General features: G+C 36.0%; 1 protein-coding gene across 1 annotated transcript in view; it reads right to left on the bottom strand.

Annotated features, from left to right (window-relative positions):
• The window catches only part of FYB1 (FYN binding protein 1), a 203,214-nt gene that overhangs the window by 7,959 nt on the left and 170,181 nt on the right, over nt 1-25,074 (bottom strand). The window contains 5 exon segments of the mRNA XM_043976068.1: nt 8,820-8,982; nt 10,942-11,041; nt 16,682-16,748; nt 21,248-21,279; nt 24,298-24,358. Of these exon segments, the coding sequence (XP_043832003.1) occupies nt 8,820-8,982; nt 10,942-11,041; nt 16,682-16,748; nt 21,248-21,279; nt 24,298-24,358 (423 nt within the window).

Here is a 25,074-nt window from a genome sequence, read left to right as displayed (position 1 = left end):
GTACTATTATGAAAAGGAACCATTTTAAATATTAAAAATATACTGTAGCAAATTACAGATAAAATATTAGGAAAAAACAAAACCTCTGATGTCAAGAATTCTACAACAGTAGAATATTATTCTGTAATATTTTCATAAGAAGAGTTTTTCTATCTTTCAAAGGAAGTAAAACATAAATGTTATGTTTTCTTTAGTAATAGTTCATTTGCCTATGATTGCCATTTCCTAATGTATGAATTAATGTAAAGGATAAGGTGGCAAAATTACTAAGGAGTAAAGAATATTTAACAATATTTTAATGATACAGTTGAAAATTCCAAGTTTAGATTATTTTATGCCTTCCTTTTCATTTCGCTTAAGTGTTAGAGAAAAAATTATGTACAAAAGAACATCTAAAAATTGATGAGGCTTTTCTGAAGGTTGTTTTGAGACCAAAGTGCCTGCCACTTATTTTCATATTAAGAGACTTTCCTCTTCAATTAAGACAAATACCACAAGTTACATTAATTCCCAAAGGGAGATGAAGTCATTACTGACATACTCAGTGCCATTTGCTTGTCTCATGTCAGATGATCTTTGCAATTAGTCAGCTCTTAAAATAAATTATTGATTCTTTGTGTCAGGGCCACAAAGCATAAATCATATCAATTTGCACAAAATGAGTCCACGTCAGGAACCAAAACCAAAGTCGAATACTTTCTTTCATTTTTTTTTTCATCTATAAACTGGATGTTTCTAGCTTCATTTCAGTTTTTCTTTTCTTTCTTTTCCTTTTTTTTTTTCAGGGCAATGGGGGTTAAGTGACTTGCCCAGGGTAACACAGCTACTAAGTATCAAGTGTCTGAGGCCATATTTGAACTCAGGTACTCCTGAATCCAGGGCCGGTGCTTTATCTACTGTGCCACCTAGCTGCCCTCAGTTTTTCTTTATAGATATGTAATGGAAAAACTTTTATTTAAGGAGATATAATGGCAAAAGTTTTCATGGCACCTTTTTATATGCAACTCTAAGCTAATTATTTTAGAATGACAAAACTTTTTCTCTCAAGTCTTCAGTGGTGAAGTCAATATTATTTTGTGTTGGAATGAATTCCTAACAGCTTCTAATTAAAATGAGAAGAGATGAGATTGGAGTAATGCATTCAAAATTAGGAATTGTCTCCTGAGATGTGACTCTCATTTTATCCTCATCATATGGATCAAAATGCATTTCAGTGTTTACTCAATTGGATCCTTATTAAAACAGGGTTGTGTTTTCACAAGAAAGGTACAAAGACCCTTTTTGGGGGGGGCGGTGTGAGGCAATTGGGGTTAAGTGACTTGCCCAGGGTCACACAGCTAGTAAGTGTCAAGTGTCTGAGGCCGGATTTGAATTCAGGTCCTCCTGAATCCAGGGCAGGTGCTTCATCCACTGGGTCACCCAGCAGCCCCTACAGTATCTTTTAAAATAATTTACCAGCATATTTTGTGGTACAGGAGTATTAAATATTATTAGTACTTAAGCATGTTCATAGTCCTTTTTATTAGAAAAGCTCTTTATGGTCATTCATGATAAGCAGCTCAGGTATTTCTCCTGAACATCATGAATTATATAAAAGTAATTCTATTTAATTCTCAAGCACTGATAGCATTCCCTCCTCTGTCCTGCCTGCCCAGGGTTTCCAAGAAAGTGTTTCTCTTCTGTATATCACCTAGTTTATCCTTGGTGTTAAATGAATGTTAACTATTATTAGTATCATTTAGAGGAGATGCTTTGGGTGATAAAGTATGGGATGACATCTCACTGCTCTTTTCATTTTTCTGAAATAATGTACCAAATTTTGTGCCCATCAGTTGCACAATCATTATCCATTGTTAATGTACAGGATTTTTCCAGGGTTATGACTTCTAATACCATAATGTTTTTGATTTCTGAATCCTTTTAAGAGCCTAATTCAATTAAAGTTGATTCATGATATGTCAAAAAGAATGTGAATTATTCCACTATAATTTTTTATATAATCTATACTTTATAGTTCCTAGAAATAAATCTTATTTACAGTTGACAAATCCTGTCTTTGCTCACATGTGAATATCTCCAATGGTGGATTTTAGTATGACAGAACAGCTTCTGTATTAAACCTTGTAAATTATGTAGAAGCTCGTATGAAAGTGACTCCCACAGATAAGAGATCTAATTTTTGTCTGGAAATCTCTCCTCAGTAGGACAGAACACACTGATATGAAGCAAATGTTTTGTTGACATTTGGGAGGGCAGAACTAGCTCACAAATGAACTCCCACACCCACATGTAACTGTTAACTCTATTCCAAAATCTTTGTTTGGCTTTTGTGTAGCGACCACTTACAGCTAGTGATAAATTCAGTGAATTGGTAAATAGCTCCTTTAAAAAAATTTTCAGTGTCTCTAAAATAAAAAATAATCACTCAGTCACATGTTTTCCCCTTTGATATACATTTTGTGACCCTGAACAAGTTGCTCAACCTCCTCTCCAGGTTTCAGTTTCCTTATATGTAAAATGGGGTTAGATGTAGATCATCTTTGAGATTTTTTTACCTTAATATTAAGATCATTTAAGGATATATGTGGGTAAGTATATGCGTACATACCCACATATATATGCACACACATGTATATATATATACACACACATACACACACGAGTGTTCACACATATGTATTATGCATACACATACATATATACAGATTTAAGCTATTAAAGCTTAAAACTGCACTAAGACTTTGGGATCAACCTGTAAGTGTCTATGTTTATATAGAAATACATGTATATGGGTCTGTAAAACAAATATACGTATATACGTACATACATGTAAAAATGTGGTCAAATTCAGAAATACAGTAAAAAAAGAAGCATATGATTTGGTTATATCCAGGCAAAAACTATTAAAATATACTATGTTGATTTGCATAATCAGCTATAGAAGTGTACAACTATATTTGGGTAAGTATATAAAAAACATCTCTGAAATGTGTTCAACATTCTTCCTCTCATCAGGAGCTGAGGACCTTTCAGGTGCTGCCTCATTCTAATGTATACAAATTATTTCTTCCCAATGATTGATAGGAGGTAGACAAACTTACTGCCTTTTCAACATTGATTTATGGAATCACCCATATGTAAAAAAAAAGGGGGGGATATTTCTTTGGAAACTACATCCTTCAATAAATATTATGGGGATTCTGCAGCCCCAGATCTCATCAGACATTAGATAACTGTTTCGGTTTTATCTCTGTATCCCTGGCACCTAGTAGGTACTTAATAAGTCCTTATTGATTAACCCCAGGGCCATCTCCTCTAACAGATGAATAGTAATCTGAACTATTGAGATAAGACTAGAAACCTTTGGATCTGAGGGGAAATTTATTTTAGAGAGACTGTAACACTAGAAGTCTGAGCTAACAATGAGCCAAATTTCATCTTTAATCTCAAGAGAATAGGATTGGATGGCGGCTCTCTTGCATTAATGGCAAGGTGTGATTTGTTGGTCACCAAGCATGTTTGACCAATTGCCTAGGTTTTATGCAGGGCTCTAAGAATGTTACAAAGTAGGCCTCAGATAATCTTTTTTTTTTTTTTGACAGGGCAATGAGGGTTAAATGACTTGCCCAGGGTCACACAGCTAGTAAGTGTCAAATGTCCAAGACCATATTTGAACTCAGGTCCTCTTGAATCCAGGACAGGTATTTTATCCACTGTGCCACTTAGCTGCCCCCCTCAAATAATCCTTTCTAAGACTACCCATCATAATGGTAGGCTATAACTAGAAATTAGATCAGGTAAATTCAAGGGCCTGAGATTAATTCACATATCTTAATAAGGGCATGTACTATGCCCTAAGTATGAGGCATAGGACATTCGCCCTTTTATAAGATATTATGGATTCCATCTCCTGATGAGAGGTACAGGGCATTGAATTCTGCAGAGAGGATACAAACTGAAGCAACATGAGATAAGAAAAAGGAACAGATCTGAATTAGAAGACCTGAGTCAAAGTCTCAGGCTTGCCACTTACTTGGCATTTGGTTTGAGAAAATTATTGAATTTATCTGGTCTTCAGTTATTGCTTGTGTAAAATAGGAGTAATACCTACCATGAGGTAAATATAATCTCACAATATTATGAGGGCTAAGTGAATAACATATGTTGTTACTGAGTAATTTTTCAATCGTGTCCTACTTTTCATGACTTCATTTGGGGGGTTTATCCAGTGCACCACCTCGCTGCCCTGAATAACATTTTTTGTTTGTTTGTTTTTTGTTTTTTGGGTTTTTTTTTTGGTGTGGGACAATTGGGGTTAAGTGACTTGCCCAGGGTCACACAGCTAGTAAGTGTTAAGTGTCTGAGGCCGGATTTGAACTCATGTCTTCCTGAATCCAAGGCCGGTGCTCTATCCACTGTGCCACCTAGTTGCCCCCCTGAATAACATTTTAACTGTAATTGGGCACATTTCCCAGAAGTCTGCATTGAGTTCTACAGTGTGGAGATGCTGGAAATCCTTATCACATTCAATGTTAGAAGCACTTATCATGTGGTGTTTGGTAATGTTGCCATGCTGTAGACCCTCACCCAGGCCCCTGGGGAATGTAGTTCCCAAAAATAATATGTCCCTTTTACAGAATATTATTAACTATTGGCAACATTAGAAACAATATCAATAAAAACATGAATTAAAATATTCCTAAGTAATCTATTACAATAATGGTAGTAGAAAGTAATATAGTTCTTTAAGGTTTGCAAAACAGTACTTTTAATATTTCATTTGAGCCTTACCATAGCTCAGTGAATTAGGTGTTATTATTATAACCGTTTTATAGATGAGAAAACTGGGGCTGAGGTTAAATGACTTTCCCAGGGCCACACAGCTAGGACAGTAGTAAATGTCAGAGGCAGAATTTGAACTTAGGTCTGCCTTTCTCCAAGTTCATCAATCTAGTCACTATGCTTGGTCACTTATGTGACTTAAGTGAAATCTTGTTTTTTGAAGCACAAATACTTTCAATTTTTTTTCCCTCAAAGCTCTGAATAGATTGTACCGATCAGTCACAGAATCAGAGGATAATAAATTTGAAGCTCAAAAGGATCCTAGATGTCATCTTGTTTTATAAATGAGGAAGCTGAAGCACAATGAGATTAAGGATCCAAGGTCATACTGATAGCAAGTATCAGAGGTGGGGATTTAAATCTGTCTGATAAAATGTCATCATTAACTTCATCATATATGTGAAAGCTAAGGCATAGTAATATAAAACGATTTGCTAAAATTCATGTAGTACCATATTAACTAACTTAGAATAAAATTGTTTTTTTTTTTAATATTTGACTTTTGATTCTCAAAATATTTTTAGACAATATCAATATAACATGTTAATTTGGTTAAAAATGATTGAACCAGGGAAGCTAGGTGGCGTAGTGGATGGAGCACCAGACGTGGATCAGGAGGACCTGAGTTCAAGTCCGGACTCAGACACTTGACACTTTCCAGCTGTGTGACCCTGGGGAAGTCACTTAGCCCCAATTGCCTCACTCAAATAAATCAATAAATAAAAAGCTCTTGTTTAAAAAAAAGATTGAACCAGTTGTGTTGTTTGGTTTAGACTTATCAAGTAATTAATTTAACTTCTAGCTTTTCAAATAGTTCTGTTGGTATTTTGTAGATATAATCTCAATCTCCAGCTCTATTCACTAGATGCCTCCCATCCTTGGCTGTAGAGATGACCAGAAAACAACTCACTAAACTTCCCAATTCAGATGTGTCCATGTATCACTGAGGAAGGGATATGGGCAGATTTTATAAACCTAATTATCTGGAATACCTCTGAATATTCTGGGATATCCCCATGATTCTGTCACATGAACATGGAATTCTTATTAATTCAGTACATTTGCCCATTTGTAGAGGCAGCCTGGTATAGTGGATGGAACATTGGCTTTGGTGTCAGGAAGACATGGATACAATTCTTGTTTTTTACACATACAGACTGTGACCCCAGACAAATCATTTAACCTTAATGCTCCAAAGAGCTCTTTAAGGCAACCAGTAGCAGAAAACTTGCAGATTTGCATTGGTATAAGGATTTCCTCATCAGGAGTTCCTTACATCAATGAAATCTTAGGTACAGACCAAGTGCCCATTTGCAACCTAAGCATCATCTTTGCCTCTTCTGATTTGCCTTTTCATTCATTATCAACACTCATATGGTTCTTATTGTGGTCTACTTTGTATTGTTTTTCTTGTGTGTATATGTTCTGTTGTATATTGTGAGAAAATAATGGGATTTGGCAGATACTCAAAAGGCCCACCTGGAGATTAATCCAAACTGATTGAATTAAGTGAGAGTGATTGACTTTGTTGTTAATTAGATTGTAACCACACCTGGCTGATCCTTAAGAAGATATTGTTCTCAGAAGCTAAGGACTTTGAATTCAACATGAGACCACCTTCAGGTCCAGTGAACTAATGGATTTGGATGAAGCTAACCAATCACCTTGAAGCAGTGTGTAAAGACTGCCTCTGCTCTGGACCTATACAAAGCTTCCACACTCAGTTTGTGGGGGCAGTTCATGGTTGAAACAGGCTTGTGGCGGAGGACTTGAGGAAGAACCAGACCAGACTGGAACTCTAGGCTAGATAGGCCTTTTCTTAACTTTCTGAACTCTACATTTTCTCTTTTTGCTAATACCTGGTATGCTTTAATAAATGCTTAATGCCCAAAGACTGGTGCTAAACCTTCTAATTTAAGGTGACCACACATTTAGATTTTAAACATCCCAGTATCTGTCTCTCAACCCCTGCCCTCAAGACTAGTACAGTGCCAAGTGTATAATAAGTGTTCAGGAGATATCCTTCCAATTTACTATTTTCTAAATCTCCTCCCCTTTAGTGCTTCAGCATTTGCTTTTAGGAATGGAAGTTCTTTATACTTTGTCCTCTGGCTTGCTATGCATAACAGTTATGGTTACCCAGCACAACTATAGAATCAGGTCTCCTTATTTCACCACTGCCATGTGCTTCTAGTTCTGATTTCTTTTTGCAAAAATCTTTGCTCTGCCACTAATGGATTTTAGGTTGGGATACTCACCCTCATATTTTGGAATATGCATGTGAATGTGACTGGTTAGATAAAAATAACAGCCAAACTGAATTTCATTGCTTATATAGTGTTAGGTCTCAAAGTTTTTGAACAACATGTTCTTCTAAGTACTATAAACTTTAGGGTAGATACTAAGCACAAAAGCATAGTATGGTTACTAGAGCTTTTGAGGTGATAGTTGATTTTTTACTTGCCATGGGTCACACAGCTAGTAAGTGTGTCAAGTGTTTGAGACTGGATTTGAACTCAGGTCCTCCTGAATCCAGGGCCAGTGCTTTATCCACTGTGCCACCTAGCTGCCAATAGTTGAATTTTTAGTAAAAGGAAAAAGGTGAATTGAATAGATAAGATTTGGGAGATATTCCAAGAGTAAGATCTGGAGAGGAGATTAGGAACAGAGGTGAGAGTAGCAGAAAAGTACAAGTAGGTGAAGAGGAAACTTGATTGGCTAAGGTAAATAAAACAGAAATACAAGTAACAAAACACATGAAAAAAGTAGATATGTTTTATGGTGGTATGCTATTGGTAATTTGCTTATATCCATGTAGAAATATCTATCAAAAGAATCATGGTGGGCTCTAAGGTGCATTTTTAATTAAAAAAAAAACTTGGGGATGAGAATTGAAATGGTGTTCTAGGAATGAGATGTAGTAATATGTAGGAAAAGGGAACAAGGGAACAAAAAGATTTGGTTGGCTCTTGCTCTCAGCAGCATTCTTCTTGCTCCTCGTCCCCCTGACGTTGTTATGGATACATTTCCCATCACAGAAACTTGGGGGAAATATACCCATTAACCTATAATTCAGATGCTGAAAACAACTACTCTCAGTCCATTGGTATTTAGAAACACAGAGAAAAGGATCTTGTCTATGTATTTTTACAAAGTGGCAGTCCACCATGATTCTTTTGATTAATGTTCTGAGCAGCCAACACCCAGTCTTGTAGAATCACAGAATCTCAGTCTTGGAAAGCACCTTAGAGGTCTTATAACACTGGTACCCATACAAGAATCTGTCATCCTTGCTTAGAATCAGGGTCCCTTCTCTCCCTCAATCCCCCATTGCCTATGCCACAGCAGCCTGACTGTACACTCCTGAGGGGCATCATCTTTGGAGGCCATCCATTCTTGTACCAGATAAGACTGTGCAGGCAACACAGCTTTGAACTACCCTTCTCCTTTGGCTTTCAGTAAAACCAACTAAATAAGCTTCATACATCTTTGAAAAAAAAGCTCATTTGCAAATTTTTTAAAACTCTTGAAGGGCAAAGACTCTAATTCATTTGGTTTAATGTTTATAACTGTGGCCACTTAATATTAAAACAAAGCAAATACAATCACAAAATAGTAAATCAGAATTACAGATATGAAGTAATCTATAAAAACTCAAAACCAGGGAAGAACAAAAGGTATTCAGCATTTAAGAATCAAATTTGTCATTATACATACTGTACACCCTGGGCTTGGTTCATAGGATTCCAAGCAAAAGAGGACTTGGAGATTGTCTACTATAATTCTCTTACTCTATAAATACTCAGAAAGAGAATGATTTGCATCTGTCTGTTAATTTTTATGAAAAAAATCCTATATTTTAGGGTATACCCCAAATTCACAAAGCATTGTGCTATCCAATCATATAAAATTTTATCATTTGATCTTAGAGAGTACTGGGATATGGTACATAGTTCAAAAAATGTGCAATGACTTACATTTCCCTTCTTCATTCCTGCAAAGTACTTTTGTATCATCTGTGCTTTGTATAACTTCAAGAGACTCTCCAGCCTTTAACTGTAAATCTCGGGCTCCCCATTTTTTAGAAGTTAAGGTAGGCACCACTTGAGTTGTATAGAGGACTCTAATTTCACCATCAAACTGAAAACAAAAGAAATATTATTTGCATTTTCCCTAAATGTGCTGCTAAAACATCAATTATTAAAAAAATTTGCATGGAAATCCATATTTATATTAAATTCAATTTAACAATTTAGCAAGCATTAATTAAGAATCTGCCATGTTCAAAGTCGTATGCCATAAGCAAATTAGAAATAGAAGAAATTTCCTTCTAAGGATCTATGGATAGGAAAGCATTCATGATTAAACAATAGTGAGATTCACAAAAATAAAATGGATGATTTTTATTAAATAACCTTTTTTAAGTGTTGCACAATGAAAACCAATAAAACTAAAATGAGAAAAACTAAAAAACTGGGGAGAAAATGTGATGGTATAGAGGAACTAATATGCAAGGTATTTGAATCAAGGAAAGATACCCAAATCTTAGAAAAGCTTAAAACTTATTCAAACCCAAACAAAACAACTTAATGAATACCAGTGATTACATGCACAAATGCCCCCCTTCCCATCTCTATAAGATCTTTTTTTTTTTTTTTTTTAGTGAGGTGATTGGGGTTAAGTGACTTGCCCAGGGTCACACAGCTAGTAAGTGTCAAGTGTCTGAGGCTGGATTTGAACTCAGGTACTCCTGACTCCAGGGCCGGTGCTCTATCCACTGCACCACCTAGCTGCCCCCTCTATAAGATCTTTATGAGAATAATCTGCATTTTTATCAAGGGTATCTGCAATGAAGTTATTCATAAGTAACAAACATACTTTTGTAAGAGATATGCCATAGTAGACTACATGTTCAAAACAATGCAATTATCTGAAAGATGCAGAAAATAAAATATCCCAAAGTTTTTATTATTTGTTGTTTATAAAAAACAGTAGATTTGAGAAAACAAAATGCCAGTGTAAAGACAAGATCCCAATAAAGTATACTAGATGCATCCATGGGGGAAAAAAAGTCCTATGCTAAACACTGGGGCTACCGAGACAACAATGAAAAAGAATCCTTGCCTTCAAGAAGATTGCATTCTAGGGAGCCACTAAAGATTCTTGAGCAAGGAAGGGACATATATATCTACGAAGAGATGATGATTGAAATAATAGGAGTCGATGAGAATATCATAATGAGGGTATTGAGAGAGCAGATGAAGAGTCCAGTATTGATGCTTGGGGATCTCCATGATAAGTGGGTGAGACATGGATGATGAGCCACAAAAGCAACCAAGAAGGAACAGCCATATTAGATAGGAGAAGAATCAGGAGACATTAGGGTCATGACTTTTTATTTGTATAATCAAACTTCTAGAAATTATTGAATTGTAAAGATCAGTGTTATTAACATGTCTCACTTTGTGGAAAAGGCAAATAAGAATCCAACCAGAAATTTGTTTTTTTTACTTTAGTGGCCCAAAATAGAGGATTTAACTCCTTGATTCATTATTTTTGCTGTATGAGATGGCTATTTGGCCCTGAATTAGAATAAGTACATTAGTTTTAAATTCATTAAATGCTTTAAGGCAGTATAAAATTGTCTGAAATAAGCTAAATCATAAAATTTTGGTAATAAGATTGTAAATTCCTTGTGGTCAGGGACTGTCATCTATACCCCATTCCTATAACTATAACAGTACCTTGTACATTTGAGATGCTTATCAAATGCTTGCTGAATTCAAAATATTGTCTTTAAGCCTAAAGTTCTGACCTTTAAAGATTATCTTTTTAGTAAATAAATGGATAAAAATAATAAGATTGTTGATCTGAAAATAATACCATGATCTTAAAGGTGCTTTTGAAGACTGCATGCTTAAAAATGTGCATTTGGGTGATTACCCTAAAAAAGCAAATGAAAGATACTGAAGAAAACCAGTAAATCAATATCATTATTTTTAATTGGTATTGTGAGAAATTAGTAAATTCACTAGTATTTTAAAATATGCACCAATTTTAGAGGTATTTTGAAATTCTGATCAGATTTAGTTGACTTACTTTGAATTTTTTCTTGAATTCCTTTTCTTCTTTTTCTTGCTTTTTCAGTTTCTTTGGGTCTTTTTCTTCTGGTTTGCTTTTGCCAAAGTTCTGTCCTACACTGTAATACCAGAACATAGTCAGAGTAGCAACATTTTGCATCAAAGCTTTAAATGACTTTCATAAAACTAAATATGTACAACAGAAAGACATTATCAGCAGTAGCATTATAGTTTTACATTTTACTTTAATTATGTATTTTCTTGAGGAATCAAGTATATTTAGTATAACCAATTATACCATAGGAGGGATTGCTGAAGAGATCATAGAATCACTGAATATTATAGCTCAAAGGGATCTTAGGCATCATGTAGTTCAAACTTTTTCATTTTAGACATGAGAAAACTGAGCCCTAGAAATTAAATGATTTGCCCAAGCTCACGGAGAAGGTCTAACTAAATTCCCTTCTCCTTTTCAAGCAAGCAATTTTTGGTAACTTTAATAATATATAAAATTATATATAATTATTACATATAATATAGTATATGTTATATATTATATTTTTATAAGTTGCATCTATGATATATAACTATTATATATAAATTATTTCTATATAATTATATATATAAATGAATATATATGTATAATATAGTCTAGATGCTACTTTCATCATACTGACCTAAAATTTTGAAAGAAATGATGGGTGACCTAAATCTATAATAAAGAAGGTAGACTCTTAGTGAAGAAAAAGAATGCCTTCAGTTGTCCTACATGAAGTTCCTTTTCTTTTTGCCACATGTCTTTTCTATGTTTGTAGCTTACCTTTTTTTTTTTTGATGGAAAAGTTGTCAATAATTTTTTGATCAGGTAATGGATTTATTGAGAAGTGAACACACTGCAGGTGAGGGGCATTGCACTCAACAGTGAATGTCTCTTATATACTCTACCTGAACTATGCTGAAGTTGTCAAAGGCCAAAGAAATGGATCTAAGGCTAAATATGGGAGCTGGGGAAGAAATTTAAATTTCTTCAAACCCTCTTATTATCAAGCTCTTTAGGAATAATTGAATATGAATTTATTAAGTACACAGCACTGTTTCTCTATTTGTATAGCAACAAATTCTCATTAAAAACAATTTAGGTCAAATATTCCTGCTGTTTCACTTTGAATCTTGCCATTAGTGGGGCAGGTAAGTGGTGCAGTGGATAAAGCACTGGCCCTGGATTCAGGAGGTCCTGAGTTCAGATCCGGCCTCAGACACTTGACACACACTGTGTGACCCTGGACAAGTCACTTAACCCTAATTGCCCTGCAAAAAACAAAAAAACAAAACAAAATCTTGCCATTATAGGTCATATTCTGGAAGGAGGGTCAGTAAACTCTTTCCCTCTAGTTCTCATTCATTAGTGTCTCTTGCTTGCCTCATGAAATTCTTTTAGCAGCCAACAGAAACTCTTGCTCAAATCAGTTCTGTGAATGTATTTGAAATAAATCTGAATATTTTTTAAATGTGGGAGAATGCTAGAAAAGATCAAGAGCTTTGTGCTTCAATACATGATGTATGTATCAGTCTCTCCACAAGTACTGCTTGAATCCCATTAATCTCATTTTCTTATGTGACTCTTATCTATGTTCTTCTATAAATTTTCCATAAGAAACATGCCCAACATGTGGAGAACTTTCTATGGCTCTTTGAATATTTTGTGGATACCACTGTGATATATAGGCAGTTTATCTGTTGTTATCCTTTCCTCCGACTATATGAACATGGTTCAAGGGAAAAGAATAATGCCTCTGTAGTCAGTAGATCTTAGTTCAAATATCACCTAGCATGTTTGCTACCTGAGGCAAGTCACTTAGCCTCCCTGAGCCTGGCCTTACTTATATGTAAAACAAAGAGGTTAGATTCAGTTTCTGATGTCCCTTCTAGGTCTACCAGCTTATGAACAAGCCAGCTTCCTATTCTAGTCAAGATGTCATTGAAGATTTTTATAAATTCAGATAGTAAATAATGCTTAAAGATAAGAAGATAGGCTATTTCTGATAAGGTTTATATAATTTGGGGGGGGGGCAATGAGGGTCCAGGGTCACACAGCTAGTAAGTGTCAAGTGTCTGAGACTGGATTTGAACTTGGGTCCTCCTGAATCCAGGGCTAGTGCTTTAGCCACTGTGCCACCTAGCTTCCCCCTCTGATAATATTTATAAAAGTGGAATCTGCCTCTTTGGCCTGAAGAAACAAAGTCCAAAGGTTCTTATAGGGCTATTATATAGGAGCTTTCTTCTCTGGACCTGACTGTTCACATCTGTAAAATGAGGAGATTAGAGAAGATGGTCTCTGAGGCCGCATAGAGCTACTGAGCCAGGATCCTATGATCATATTCAGGTGACCAGCTGTTTCTGATTTAGTCTACAGAACATAGCAAGGAGCTAAGAGGCCAAAGAAGTGTTAGTGGAGACTGAATTAGAATAAGGACTGACTTCATGATGGTGAAGGTTATTTTAAAATTTCATTTTATTACTATTTTTTCCAATATTAATTTTCAGTTTTTTCAGTTTGATGGTAAGAGTTATTAAACACTGGACTGAGGACTAGTAGAAGTTAAGGAAACTCTTGCTTGGTCAAAAATATTCTCTTAGAAATATTTATCTTTAAGGGGATGACTTAGATGAACTTTATCTGTGCGAGTGACTGAACATTTTTTCCTTTGGACTGTATGATACTATCAGGTTTTCTATCTTATTTGCCATGAGCCATGTAGCAATGTTCATACCCCTCTCCCCAAAAAAGCTTACAGTTATATACATACATACATACATACATACATACATACATACATACATACATATTTGAACAGCTCACAGAATCAAGTTGACCATATTCTGGTTGTATATTTTTCCTTCAACAGATCCTTTTAATTATTCTTATTTCTAGTATAAATCCTTTGCTATTCACTTTCTTAGTTTCTTTAAGATAAGACAGCAAAGGGGCAGCTAGGTGGTACAGTGGATAGAGCACTAGCCCTAGATTCAGGAAGAACCTGAATTCAAATCCAACCTCAGACACTTGACACTTACTAGTTGTTTGACCCTGGGCAAGTCACTTAACCCCAATTGCCTCACCCCCCCCCCCAAAAAAAGATAAGACAGCAAAGACTTTTCTGTTACAAGGGAACTGGTTGTTTAGCAATAAAGTGAAATCTTTTCTATTTTATAATCACAACATGAGAGGCAGAGATGGTGTCATGGATAGACAGCTGGCTTTGGAGTTAACAAGACCTGGGTTTAAGTTCTGCCTCTGACACATAAAAGAAAGAAGCCAAAGGGTAAAGACAAGAGAATGTAGCAAGGGCAGGAACATAGTAAGTAAGTCTAGGCAATTCACTTAACCTCTCAGTGCACTCAGACAACTCTCCAAGACTATCAGCTGTTTTTCTGTGTTGGTAAAAGGGGTTTTCATATTGGGAGATCCTTGTACTGATGAACTCATAGGTCTAGACTAAAAGAACTCATGACATAACTGATTTTCATATCATTAAAGCATATAAATTAAACTGTAATAATTCTTGATGAGTTGAAGACCTTTGACATTCATTGGTTAATGTGATCCTAGTTGATATCAGTGACATGCAATAAAATTTTGGAGGAGTGGATATTCTACATTTTTTGTCCTAGCACTGAAAAATCATAGTTCTTTAGATCAAGAACTACAGCAAAACTTACTGAGATGATATCTGTTCTTTGAGGCTTATAGGTATCCTTGACTTTTGAAGTCTCTCAGAGATGCCACAAAGTTCATGTGCATCTGAAAGGCTTTTAATTACTCTTTAGTCACCCTAAGGTGAAATATTTACAGGGGTGGACTAGAGACAGTTTGCTCATATAGACTTGAGAACTGATTGTTTAATTTTCAGTGTGAGCATTTGCACTTTGAAAATCAGCAAACAATACAAATCAGGATTTGATTTATTGTTTTGTTGGTTATCAACTTTAAAAAGTGATGGAGGGGGCAGCTAGGTGGCGCAGTGGATAAAGCACTGGCCCTGGATTCAGGAGGACCTGAGTTCAAACCCAGCCTCAGACACCTGATACTTACTAGCTGTGTGACCCTGGACAAGCTACTTAACCCTCATTGCCCCGCAAAAAAAAAAAAAAAAGTGATGGAGAAAGTGTTAATAAAAGCGTTGAATCTGTGTGAAATGTATATCCCTGCCCCCCTTCAGTACTTGGTTATTAAACATTTAGTGGAACACTACTAAGTATTTGTTTTTTACTTCACTGAATATTAGTGATTTATATAACTCCCATCTGTTTGCTCGAAAAAATAGTGGTGTAGAAGAATTACAGAGAATGGGGATCAAAGTCATATAAAAATTTTTAATATGAGAAACAAAATGAACATTTTCCAGTTGCAATTAGATGGTCCCACACCTTCAGGTCTTAATTCTCCAACTAATCTCTTCTGGAACTTGGGTTGGCCAGAACTGCATAGCAGCAGTTAAAACAAAACAAAACAAAACTTGGCCTTGAGTTAAGCTTCCATCTTCTTTGCAGCTGAATAATTCTTGGCAAAAGGGTGGGAATGTCATAAAGAATTTTCAGGGTTAGCATGGAATCTTGAAAATATTTCATGTGCAAACAGAATAGAATATATTTTTCTGGCTGAGTGCTACAATGCTGGCTTAGTTTCTCCAATGTTGAATTTATTTCTATGAAATAACTGGACACTGTATTACAACAGGCTTTTCCTACATATGTTATATAGAGCTGTCTAAAGAGGAGAAATTAGAATCTGATTTTACTTCCCTTGGAAATATTACTCCAATATCTATTGCTGTTTTTCTTGGATTTTAGCCTAAAATTTCCCTCCTTTATTTCCTACAAGAATGATTTTATATCAACAAACACTTTATGTGTATGTGTGAGAATAATGGATATAACTAAGAGATAATGATAAGAATAATGGAATAACTAAGAGATGGCCTCTATTGGGAGCCCCATTGCTTTAACAAGAAAGAAAGAAAGAAAGGAAGGAAGGAAGGAAGGAAGGGAGGGAGGAAGGAAGGAAGAAAGAAACAAACAAAGAAAACAGTCAGCTTGTGGAATATGGTTGAGACTTAAATAGTCTGAGTGCTGAGTTGAAAGTTACAGAGTGGAACAAAATGAAAGTGAGGGAGGATAGGTGCATCACACCCTGCACGTGTAACAATAAGTAGGTTGCATTAGGGCAGGGGGATAGATAGGACTATTCAGGAGCTGAGGAGATGAATAGCAGGATGAGGAGAGGCAGCAGAACAAGAAAGGAAGCCAAAGGATACAGACAGACAGGAAAATCTAGCAAAGGCAGGCACAGAGTAAGTAAATAGGGAATAAAAACACAGCTGATACAATTAGGTGAAAGGAATAAATCTAGTTTCTGTGTCCCAAAAGTCTCAGTGCAGTTTAAAACTTTAATAGTTTTAGATTAATTTCTATACAATGAATGGATAATTTAGTACAATGGGCCTCTTCTATATATGTTATTTATATATGCTATCCAGAGCTGCATAAAGTGGTGAAATATTGATTTCACTTCCATTGAAAATATTACTCCAAAGACTATTGCTATTTTCTTCAAATTTTTCTTAGATTCTAGCCTAAATTATCCCTTATTAATTTATTAATTAACCTTTAATACCTTAAAACCACAATAAGACTTTTTGGGATACTCTGTATTTTTTTAATTCCATAAGCATTAGAACTAGAAAACTTGTTTCTCTCACCTGAGTTCCATGGGTGGAGGAGGAAAGTCAGAGGAATCCACATCATCATAGACTTCGTCACCTGCAGCTGTGGTAAAAAAATATGAACGTTTTTTAACAGTCGGTTAGGATAACTGAAAGACGCCAGTTTTTCTTTAAGGACCACCCTTTCGGGGAGGAGACCAATGACATGAGCTATGCACACCAGTGCGCCTGCTGCGCATGTCAGACTGCCTGCTATGCACTCGACTTCCGGGGTGCAAGCTTAAAAGACAAGGAGAGAGCAGAAGTGGGGCTTTTTCCTGCTTCGCTGGTCTCCTGGCTGCGCTGCACAGACAGACGCGGACTGGAGTTTGACTCGGCCTGGCTCTCGGTTAACAGCACGCGCTTGACTCGGTCTCTCTCCCCAAAAGTGGCCTTGGGTTTTGGTGAGTTTTATACAGAATATAGACTAAGCTTAGACTTAAGACGATTTGTATTGTATTTCTACTTTCCTATCCTTCTAATCAACATCACCTTGTGACTACCATACAATAAAGGCTCTATCTAGAAAACCAGAAGCTTCTTCCATTTACTAGTCTGGGAGATAAATTAAGGGAAATGTTAAGTAGGGGAGATTTATGATCTAATATCCAATTTTAATCTCACACAGCTAACAAAACACAAAGTAGAGGAGAAATGGAGCAGGAAAAAAAGATTAGTTTTGATATTGAAATAGAGACTTGATGCTCAGTTGGTATCATTTTGGGGGGGCAATGGGGGTTAAGTGACTTGCCCAGGGTCACACCGCTAATAAGTGTCAAGTATCTGAGGCTGGATTTGAACTCAGGTACTCCTGAATCCAGGGCCGGTGCTTTATCCACTGCGCCATCTAGCCACCCCCTCAGTTGGTATCATTTTGAAAGAAGTGAATCAGAAGGCAATTTGTAACATTTTTCTCATGTTGTTGTTCAGTCATGTCTGACTTCTTGTGACCCCATTTCCTTCTCCAGCTCATTTTACAGATGAAGAAACTGAAGCAAATAAGGTTAAGTGACCTACCTGTCCATGGTCATATTGCTAGTAAGTGTCTGAGGCCAGATTTGAACTCATGAAGATGAGTCTTCCTGACTCCAAGACCAGTGCTCTATCCACCGTGTCACCTAGCTGCCCATTTTGTCCTCCTCAGGTTTAAGGGCATTTCCAAAGGGCAGTGGAACCTAGCCAACCACATCCAGTAAGGATAGAGATGTACTCAAATGCTTTGGGACTCATTACCAGATCCCATGAACAACTAGTAAATGTCTAAGTTTCTAAAGGGCAGGGACTGTGTCACTTTTATATCTCTTGTGCCTGGGGGAGCAGGTGGCACATATAGATGCTTAATAAATGCTTATTGATTGATTGGCCAAATGCTATATTTAGCCAAGTCTCTCTTCATAACCTGGATCCAAGTTTAGGCATTGGCAAGGAAAGACATTGACAGTAAAGCCAACATATCACCTGGCACAGAGTTGGCACTATATAAATGATGATTTGATTGAATGGAATGATGGGCATTAGCAATGGAGGAGGGGGCATTGGAGTCAGGGCAGCTGGGGAATGTGGAGAACTAGGGTGTTTTATCTTGAGTTGGTTCTCAATCCAAATTAGTGTTCCTGTTCCACAAACTGATTTGTTCTTTGAGCCATTGGCTTTTACTTCACAATAAAACAATTGGCATTTAGCGCAGTGACTGTCACATAGTAAGCACTCAATAAATTCTTGTTTATCTATCCTTATATGCAAAAACCCAGCCATTCCAAATGACTAAACCACTACTGATACCAGGAAACAGTGAGGCATAGGATTGGTAGAAAACGTGATTTCATGTGAAGTGATATGACCTTCTCACACAGATTCCCCCTCCCCAACATTTATCTTCTTTTGTATCCAGTCAGCTGGTAATGGACATTCCCTCCTTCCCCTTATTAATTTTCTATGGATGCTTCCATTTTTGTGAGTTGGGGACAAGGCTTAAAGAGTGATGTTAAAGAACAATTATTATCTATGCTGTTCAAATGAGGTGATTTTGCAAAAAACTTATTTCCTAAAAGAATCCTTTACAGCAAAGACTGGAAAAATTGGATAATGCTCTTTAAAAGATTGTAGTGCTGGGGCAGCTAGGTGGCGTGGTGGATAAAGCACCGGCCCTGGATTCAGGAGTACCTGAGTTCAAATCCGGCCTCAGTCACTTGGCACTTACTAGCTGTGTGACCCTGGGCAAGTCACTTAACCCTCATTGCCCCACCAAAAAAACAAAAAGAAAGAAAGAAAAGATTGTAGTGCTTTGAACATAATAGGTGCTCAATAAATGTTTATTGGATGAGCGATTCCTACAATAGGAGCCTCAAAGTTTATTTTTAGTCCTTTTGGATTCTCATAAATGCATTAAAATTTGTTTACTTTGGATGGGGTCTCTAGGATGGTTTTTACATGTGTTTATATGTAAAGAATACAAAACAATATAAAAAAAAACCCTCAAACATCCTAATTTTTCTTTCACTAAGGTCCTACTGTGAAACCTCATTGTGACCCCGGGGTGACTCTGAGGTCTCAAAGGCCAGGCCAGCAAAGCCAAACCCTGGCAGATCCTTACCAAACTGGAAAAGCTTTGTGTATGGGCCCATCAGCAGAGGGTATTGTCTATTGTCTGAGAACCAGCCTGCTTAAGTTCAGAGAGGTTCGCCATTAGACTGTTGGTTACCCATATGCTTATTTATTTATTTTTTTTACAAAACTACAATTAATTGCAAATACCACCCATGAAGATGAGTAGGGATTGTTATCTGTGCCCACAAAATCACAGATCCTTGAATATGGAAGTGTGTACATTTTAATTTTATCCTTAGCTTTTTCAAAGCCCAGCTCCCATGCCACCTCCTATGGGAGGCCTTTCCTAACTCTCCCACTCCTTGGAATGGTTAGTGCTGTCTTCTGTTTGGAATTCCTTTTTGTCATTTAGTATATGCTTTGTATTTAATTGTATGTATATGTTTTTCATCCCTATGATAATGTATGCACCTTAAATTAACATTTAGAACTGTTTTATCTTTCTCTTGGTTATCACTCTGCATAGAGGGAACTTGATAAATGGGGTGTGAAAGACTGAAAAATCCCCTTATAATATTTCAAGGAAGGATGTGTTTAACCATTTTTACTATATTCTCTATATTTTTAATCTTTTTTGTTTTGGACAGATTTTTACTACAACTGTTATATTTGATATCTCTAAGGTTAATTCGACCAGTGGTTTCTGGGTTGTTGAGACTTTTGAGCATCTCTGAAAATTATAGATTTGGATACAATGATCAATTTTTTCCCCCCAAAGCAAAGGTATTTAATAAAATAGCACAGCAAGCAAAGTAGCCATGCACCCTTTCCTCCACAAAACCTGGCGCACAGTATGCCACAAATATATAGATCATGAGTGCAAATGCAGCTAAGGAATAGGTGTGGAGAAATGACTGTACTCATATCTCTGACTCTGCAGGGCTGCCATACAGTGATCAGTTTACTGCCTTAAATACTTCCAGAGAATGAAGTACTTTTAGATTAAGTTAAGAAAGCAAATGCCATACTATTTTGTATTTGGTTTGATATTTTAAACAATGCACCTTTTTTTTTTTTCTAGTCAGACTCTAGAAGTCCTTGCATATTTGAATCTGACCGTGTTTCTTAGAGAAAATGATCTTTAATCACAAGGGGCTCAGACTAGGTGGGGAAAAAACTAGGAATGCTCTAAATTATGCCAGTTCTCCCTATCTTCTTTGTATTCTCTCCTCACCTGTTTCCTAAGCTAGTCTCAAGAATTCCTGTTGCTTTTCCTCTCCCCCAACTCCCTGGTGCTGCTTGGGTGTTATAGGGCTTGGATGAGATGGGTTTCAACAGCTCTATGTTTTCCCATGAGATGGAGGGCCATGAGGCCTTATTATCTGCTCTGCTTCTATATCCTGAAGTCCTGGCATTGACCTACAGGCATAACCTAAGGACCCCAGGCCCTCCTCCTCACTGAACCGTCAGCACTTCTAGGCCCCTCCATCTATTCTGCATCTGGAATTTCCTTTACATATTATCTCCTTCTCCAGTACTTAGCACAGTCCTTGGCATATAGTAAGTCTTTAAAAATGCTTCTTCATTCAAACATTCATTTATCTACCTATCCATCTATTCATTCATTCACTTAAAGTAGTACTTTTTTTAAAAAGTAATATACATTTTTATTTATAGTTTTGAGTTCCGATTTTTATCCCTCCTTCCCTCTCTCCCCTCCCGCTCCCTGAGGCAGTAAGCAATCAGATATGGGTTATGCATGTACATATATATGAACACAGACCAAAGATCATATTTTTAGAACTGGGGAGCATCTTTGTGATTATCTTGTCCAACTGAATTAACTGATGAAGAAACTGGCCCAGGGAGATTAAAGGACACTTGGTTTAAAGGTCAAACTCTTTGCCTGGGCAGAGCCAGGATTAGGACCCAAGTTTCCTCCTCTCAATTCAGAGCTGCCTCCACTACAACATGGAGTAAGAAACAAGATGAATAATACACATCATCTCTACTTACCCACTTCAATCTGCTTTGGGGGAGAAGGGAAACTGAAAAAAAAAATAAAAGGAGTTATAATCATATCATCTGAATTCAAATATATTTTTTTATTATTAGAGTAGATATGAGATAGCCAGGAGGCTTTTGGTAGTTAATTAATTGATTGACTGCCATTCCCCTCTCATCTTCCATTTCTCCAATGAGACCCAGTCTTTACTGTGAAACTTGGGTTCCATTTGGAAGTCTGTATTGAACCAAGACAAACAAGACATGATCAAGGTCATGTTTAGATGACTGGCCAAATCAGAGGAGTAAAAATAAATAAATCTGATTCATGGAACCAGAAAGGCCCAGTGTTCCCAGGTTGTCACTAAAGTACTTAGCCACATGTATGGCTATGACAAATTGAGTTGACTAAATTTTTTGATCCAGTTCCAATTTGACCACCATCCTATAATTCTGGTTCAAGATTGCTTGGAACCATAAAAATCAGAATTTCAAATAAACAGAAATAATACAAGTATTCCTTATTACATGTATTTCAACTCTTTGGCACAATACAGGAAAAATGGTGACCAAGAGGGGAATGTCTGTTTTATCCAGTGTGTGATCATGAATTTAAAAGTGATATGAAATCAGTATAAAATGGTTAAATAAGAATAATACCTCCTGCAATGTGGTTTATTATTTTTTTATTTTTAATTTTTTTTGCAGGGCAATGAGGGTTAAGTGATTCACCCAGGGTCACACAGCTGGTAAGTGAATGTGGTTTATTCTTTTTTTTTTTTTTTTTGGGCAGGGGAATGGGGGTTAAGTGACTTGCCCAGGGTCACACAGCTAGTAAGTGTCAAGTGTCTGAGACCGGATTTGAACTCAGGTACTCCTGAATTCAGGGCCGGTGCTTTATCCACTGCGCCACCTAGCTGCCCCCGAATGTGGTTTATTCTTAAGTGGTGGTATATGGAAAAGATTTCTTTTCACTTCTTCCTAGAAATTTTAAGTGTTCTGTTTATCAAGTGATGAACTCTTGTTTCTGACAGAAATTTCAAAACCAATTTCTTGGTTACATGCGGTGAACTGCTTTGGAAGATTGATGAGGTTTTTGAGGCATATGTGGTAAATCCATTTAAAATGTCTGAAGTAAAGGTTTTTCTTACAAGGGAACACTTGTTTATAATCTCTAAATTCAGATGGAAGGATTCTCTACCCATGTTTTTAAGGGAAATGGGAGGAAAAAACCCAGCCCTTTGTTTTTTATTAGAATAAAGTCTTATAACCTTTACCTAAATTACAGCACTGAAGGAATAGATAATTTAAAGAGTAATAAAAACTGAAGTTCTAAGTGTCTTTAAATGTGATATTCTTTTTTTTAAGCATATGGTTCACTGCTTAGGAGTCAATAAAAATGTTCTGGATTGAAGTATTTATTTCATCCATAACAAGCGAGCTAATGTCTGAAAGAGAACATGTTCTGTAATGCTCAAACTAAAAGCAATTCATTACTTAAATAATGAATTATACCCTTATGAAGTTGCGCCTTAGCTGTTTTAATGTATACTTTTAGTGTGTGTAGGGAAGTAAAATATATTTTGTAAAAAATACTGTCCCTTAGGTGAGTGAACTTAAGAGTGAAAGAAAAAATTAAGAAGAATGCGGTGATGATTAATTACAGAGAGCATGTTAAGAAACTGGCTTATCAAAAACATAATTTGCTTTTTTGGTTACTTGGTTATGAAAATATTAGTAGCATTGGATTAATATTAGTGTCATTATAGTGCACAGTACGTGGTCGACTGACTCACACTATGTCTTCATTACTGTCTGACTCAATTTCTTTAGATTTCTTTCGCATACTTTTCTTTTTGTCATCTTTTCCCTTTAACATCTTCAAAATCCCCCAGGTCCATGAATTACTCTTCTCTTCGCCCTGTAGCGTGGAGCTTTGGAGCATGTATGCATTGATCAGAATGCAATCATTGAACTGCAAAGATGTTTGAGTTGACATTCAGATGCTTCATCATTCACACTATTGATTCCGGGTCAGAATTCAGACAGCAAACAATCCATAATATCTTTGGACTTATATGACATTTCCTTTGATTATAAACATTTTAAAAGCCTTAGGCAGTGATATAATTTCTTTTTCAGACATTCATGTGACTCATGCACTCCTTAATGGAACCATTAGTAGAACCTTAATAGAATCAGGGCACTTCGAGCTAGAAGGGACCTTAGAGATGACTTAGTCTAACGCTCTCATTTTACAGATGGAGAAACTGACCCTCACAGAAGTGAAATGACTTGACCAAGAACATAACAGTAGTAAATAGCAGACTCTGGATTCAAAATTGGATCTTCAGATTCTGAATACAAAGCCTTTTCCACTTTATCACATTGTCTTAAAAACTAAAGAAAAAAATTAATAAAAAGAGAATTTAGAATAGCATTGCTTTTGATACATGGAACCAGAGAATTAAAACTGGCCAATATTGTGTTCAAAATATGCATCTGCTTTTACTGTAATTTTGGGATTAGTTGAAAAAACAATCCTAATTTAGGGCTCAATTATATCCAAGCCAAAAAACTATAGATACCTTAGTACCTTTGGTTGGAAGAGGTCCTCCATAATTCTTAGGAGTATAAAAGTGTTCTGAGACCAAAAAGTTTGAGAATTACTATTTTAGATTATAATTACCTTTGTATTTCCATTGACTAGGTTTGTTTTTGCACACATTAGATGCAAAAATAAATTGTCATTGGATTAAATACATATAATAGTACTTATTGCTCTCCTTTATTTCTCTTCTTTACTTCTGCATTCTTTCTGAAGTCCCCCAAATAGAAAAGACAATTCTAGTTGAAGTCTAGTATAATTACAGTATCTGATTTACTCCTACTGAGTGTAAAAATGTCACTTCTGTTCAGTTAATGTATTTGAATAATTATTCCTTTATCACATAATGCCTACTCTTCTGTCTTTTTCATATTAATGGAATAGCAAGAATAATGATTTTTTAAATATTACAATTTTCAGTGAGAAAGACAAATGACAAATCTTATGCTCTTACCCAATATCATCTTCTTCTTCAACACCATCATAAATATCATCATCCTGAGTTGAGAACATTCCTTGATTTTGAATGCAGAAAAAAGCTCTTGTTAATTAAAAAAAATTATTTATATTAAGAGTCAGACTGGTAGAACAGATAAGGCCAGTCTCAAACCAAGGATGACCCAGTTCAAGTCCGGTTTCTCATACATTCTTTGTGACTGCAAAAATGTATGTACATATGTATGTATGCATGAATGAATGTATGTATGAATGTGATTTATGACCACACAAATACATAGGACTTGTTTGGTCATATATGCACATGTGCGTGTATATGTGTATGCAAACATACAGACATATATGGAATTTAACCAATTAATCTCTGGGATTATACATTGCAGAGAAGATAACAACCTGCATTGGTGGAGGGAGTTGCCTTGCTTAGGAGCTCCCTATGTGAATGAAATCCCCAGTTCAGAACCCTGTCTTCATATTAAAACTTTTACCAAAGTTTTGATAAGAAATAAACTTTAACAGTATGCATTGTTCATGTTCATGTCTTAAATAGTTGTATATTTTGCCATTTCATGTTGCTTTTAACTTTCAAAATAGGGAATACAGGTAAATTCAATGACAATTTAACTGGTTTGGAAGTAATATTAGTTCATATTTACATAGTACTTTACATGTATCACATTAATGTAGCTTTACAACAGCCTTGTAAGGTAGGTAATGCATGTATAATTATCCTCATTTTCTGTTGAGAAAACAGGCTCCAAGAAGTTAAGTGATT

This window comes from Dromiciops gliroides, chromosome 1 (assembly GCF_019393635.1).
Source record: "Dromiciops gliroides isolate mDroGli1 chromosome 1, mDroGli1.pri, whole genome shotgun sequence".
NCBI lineage: Eukaryota > Metazoa > Chordata > Mammalia > Microbiotheria > Microbiotheriidae > Dromiciops > Dromiciops gliroides.
The sequence above is the reverse complement of the archived record's forward strand: the minus strand, read 5'-3'. Positions and strand labels throughout refer to the sequence as shown.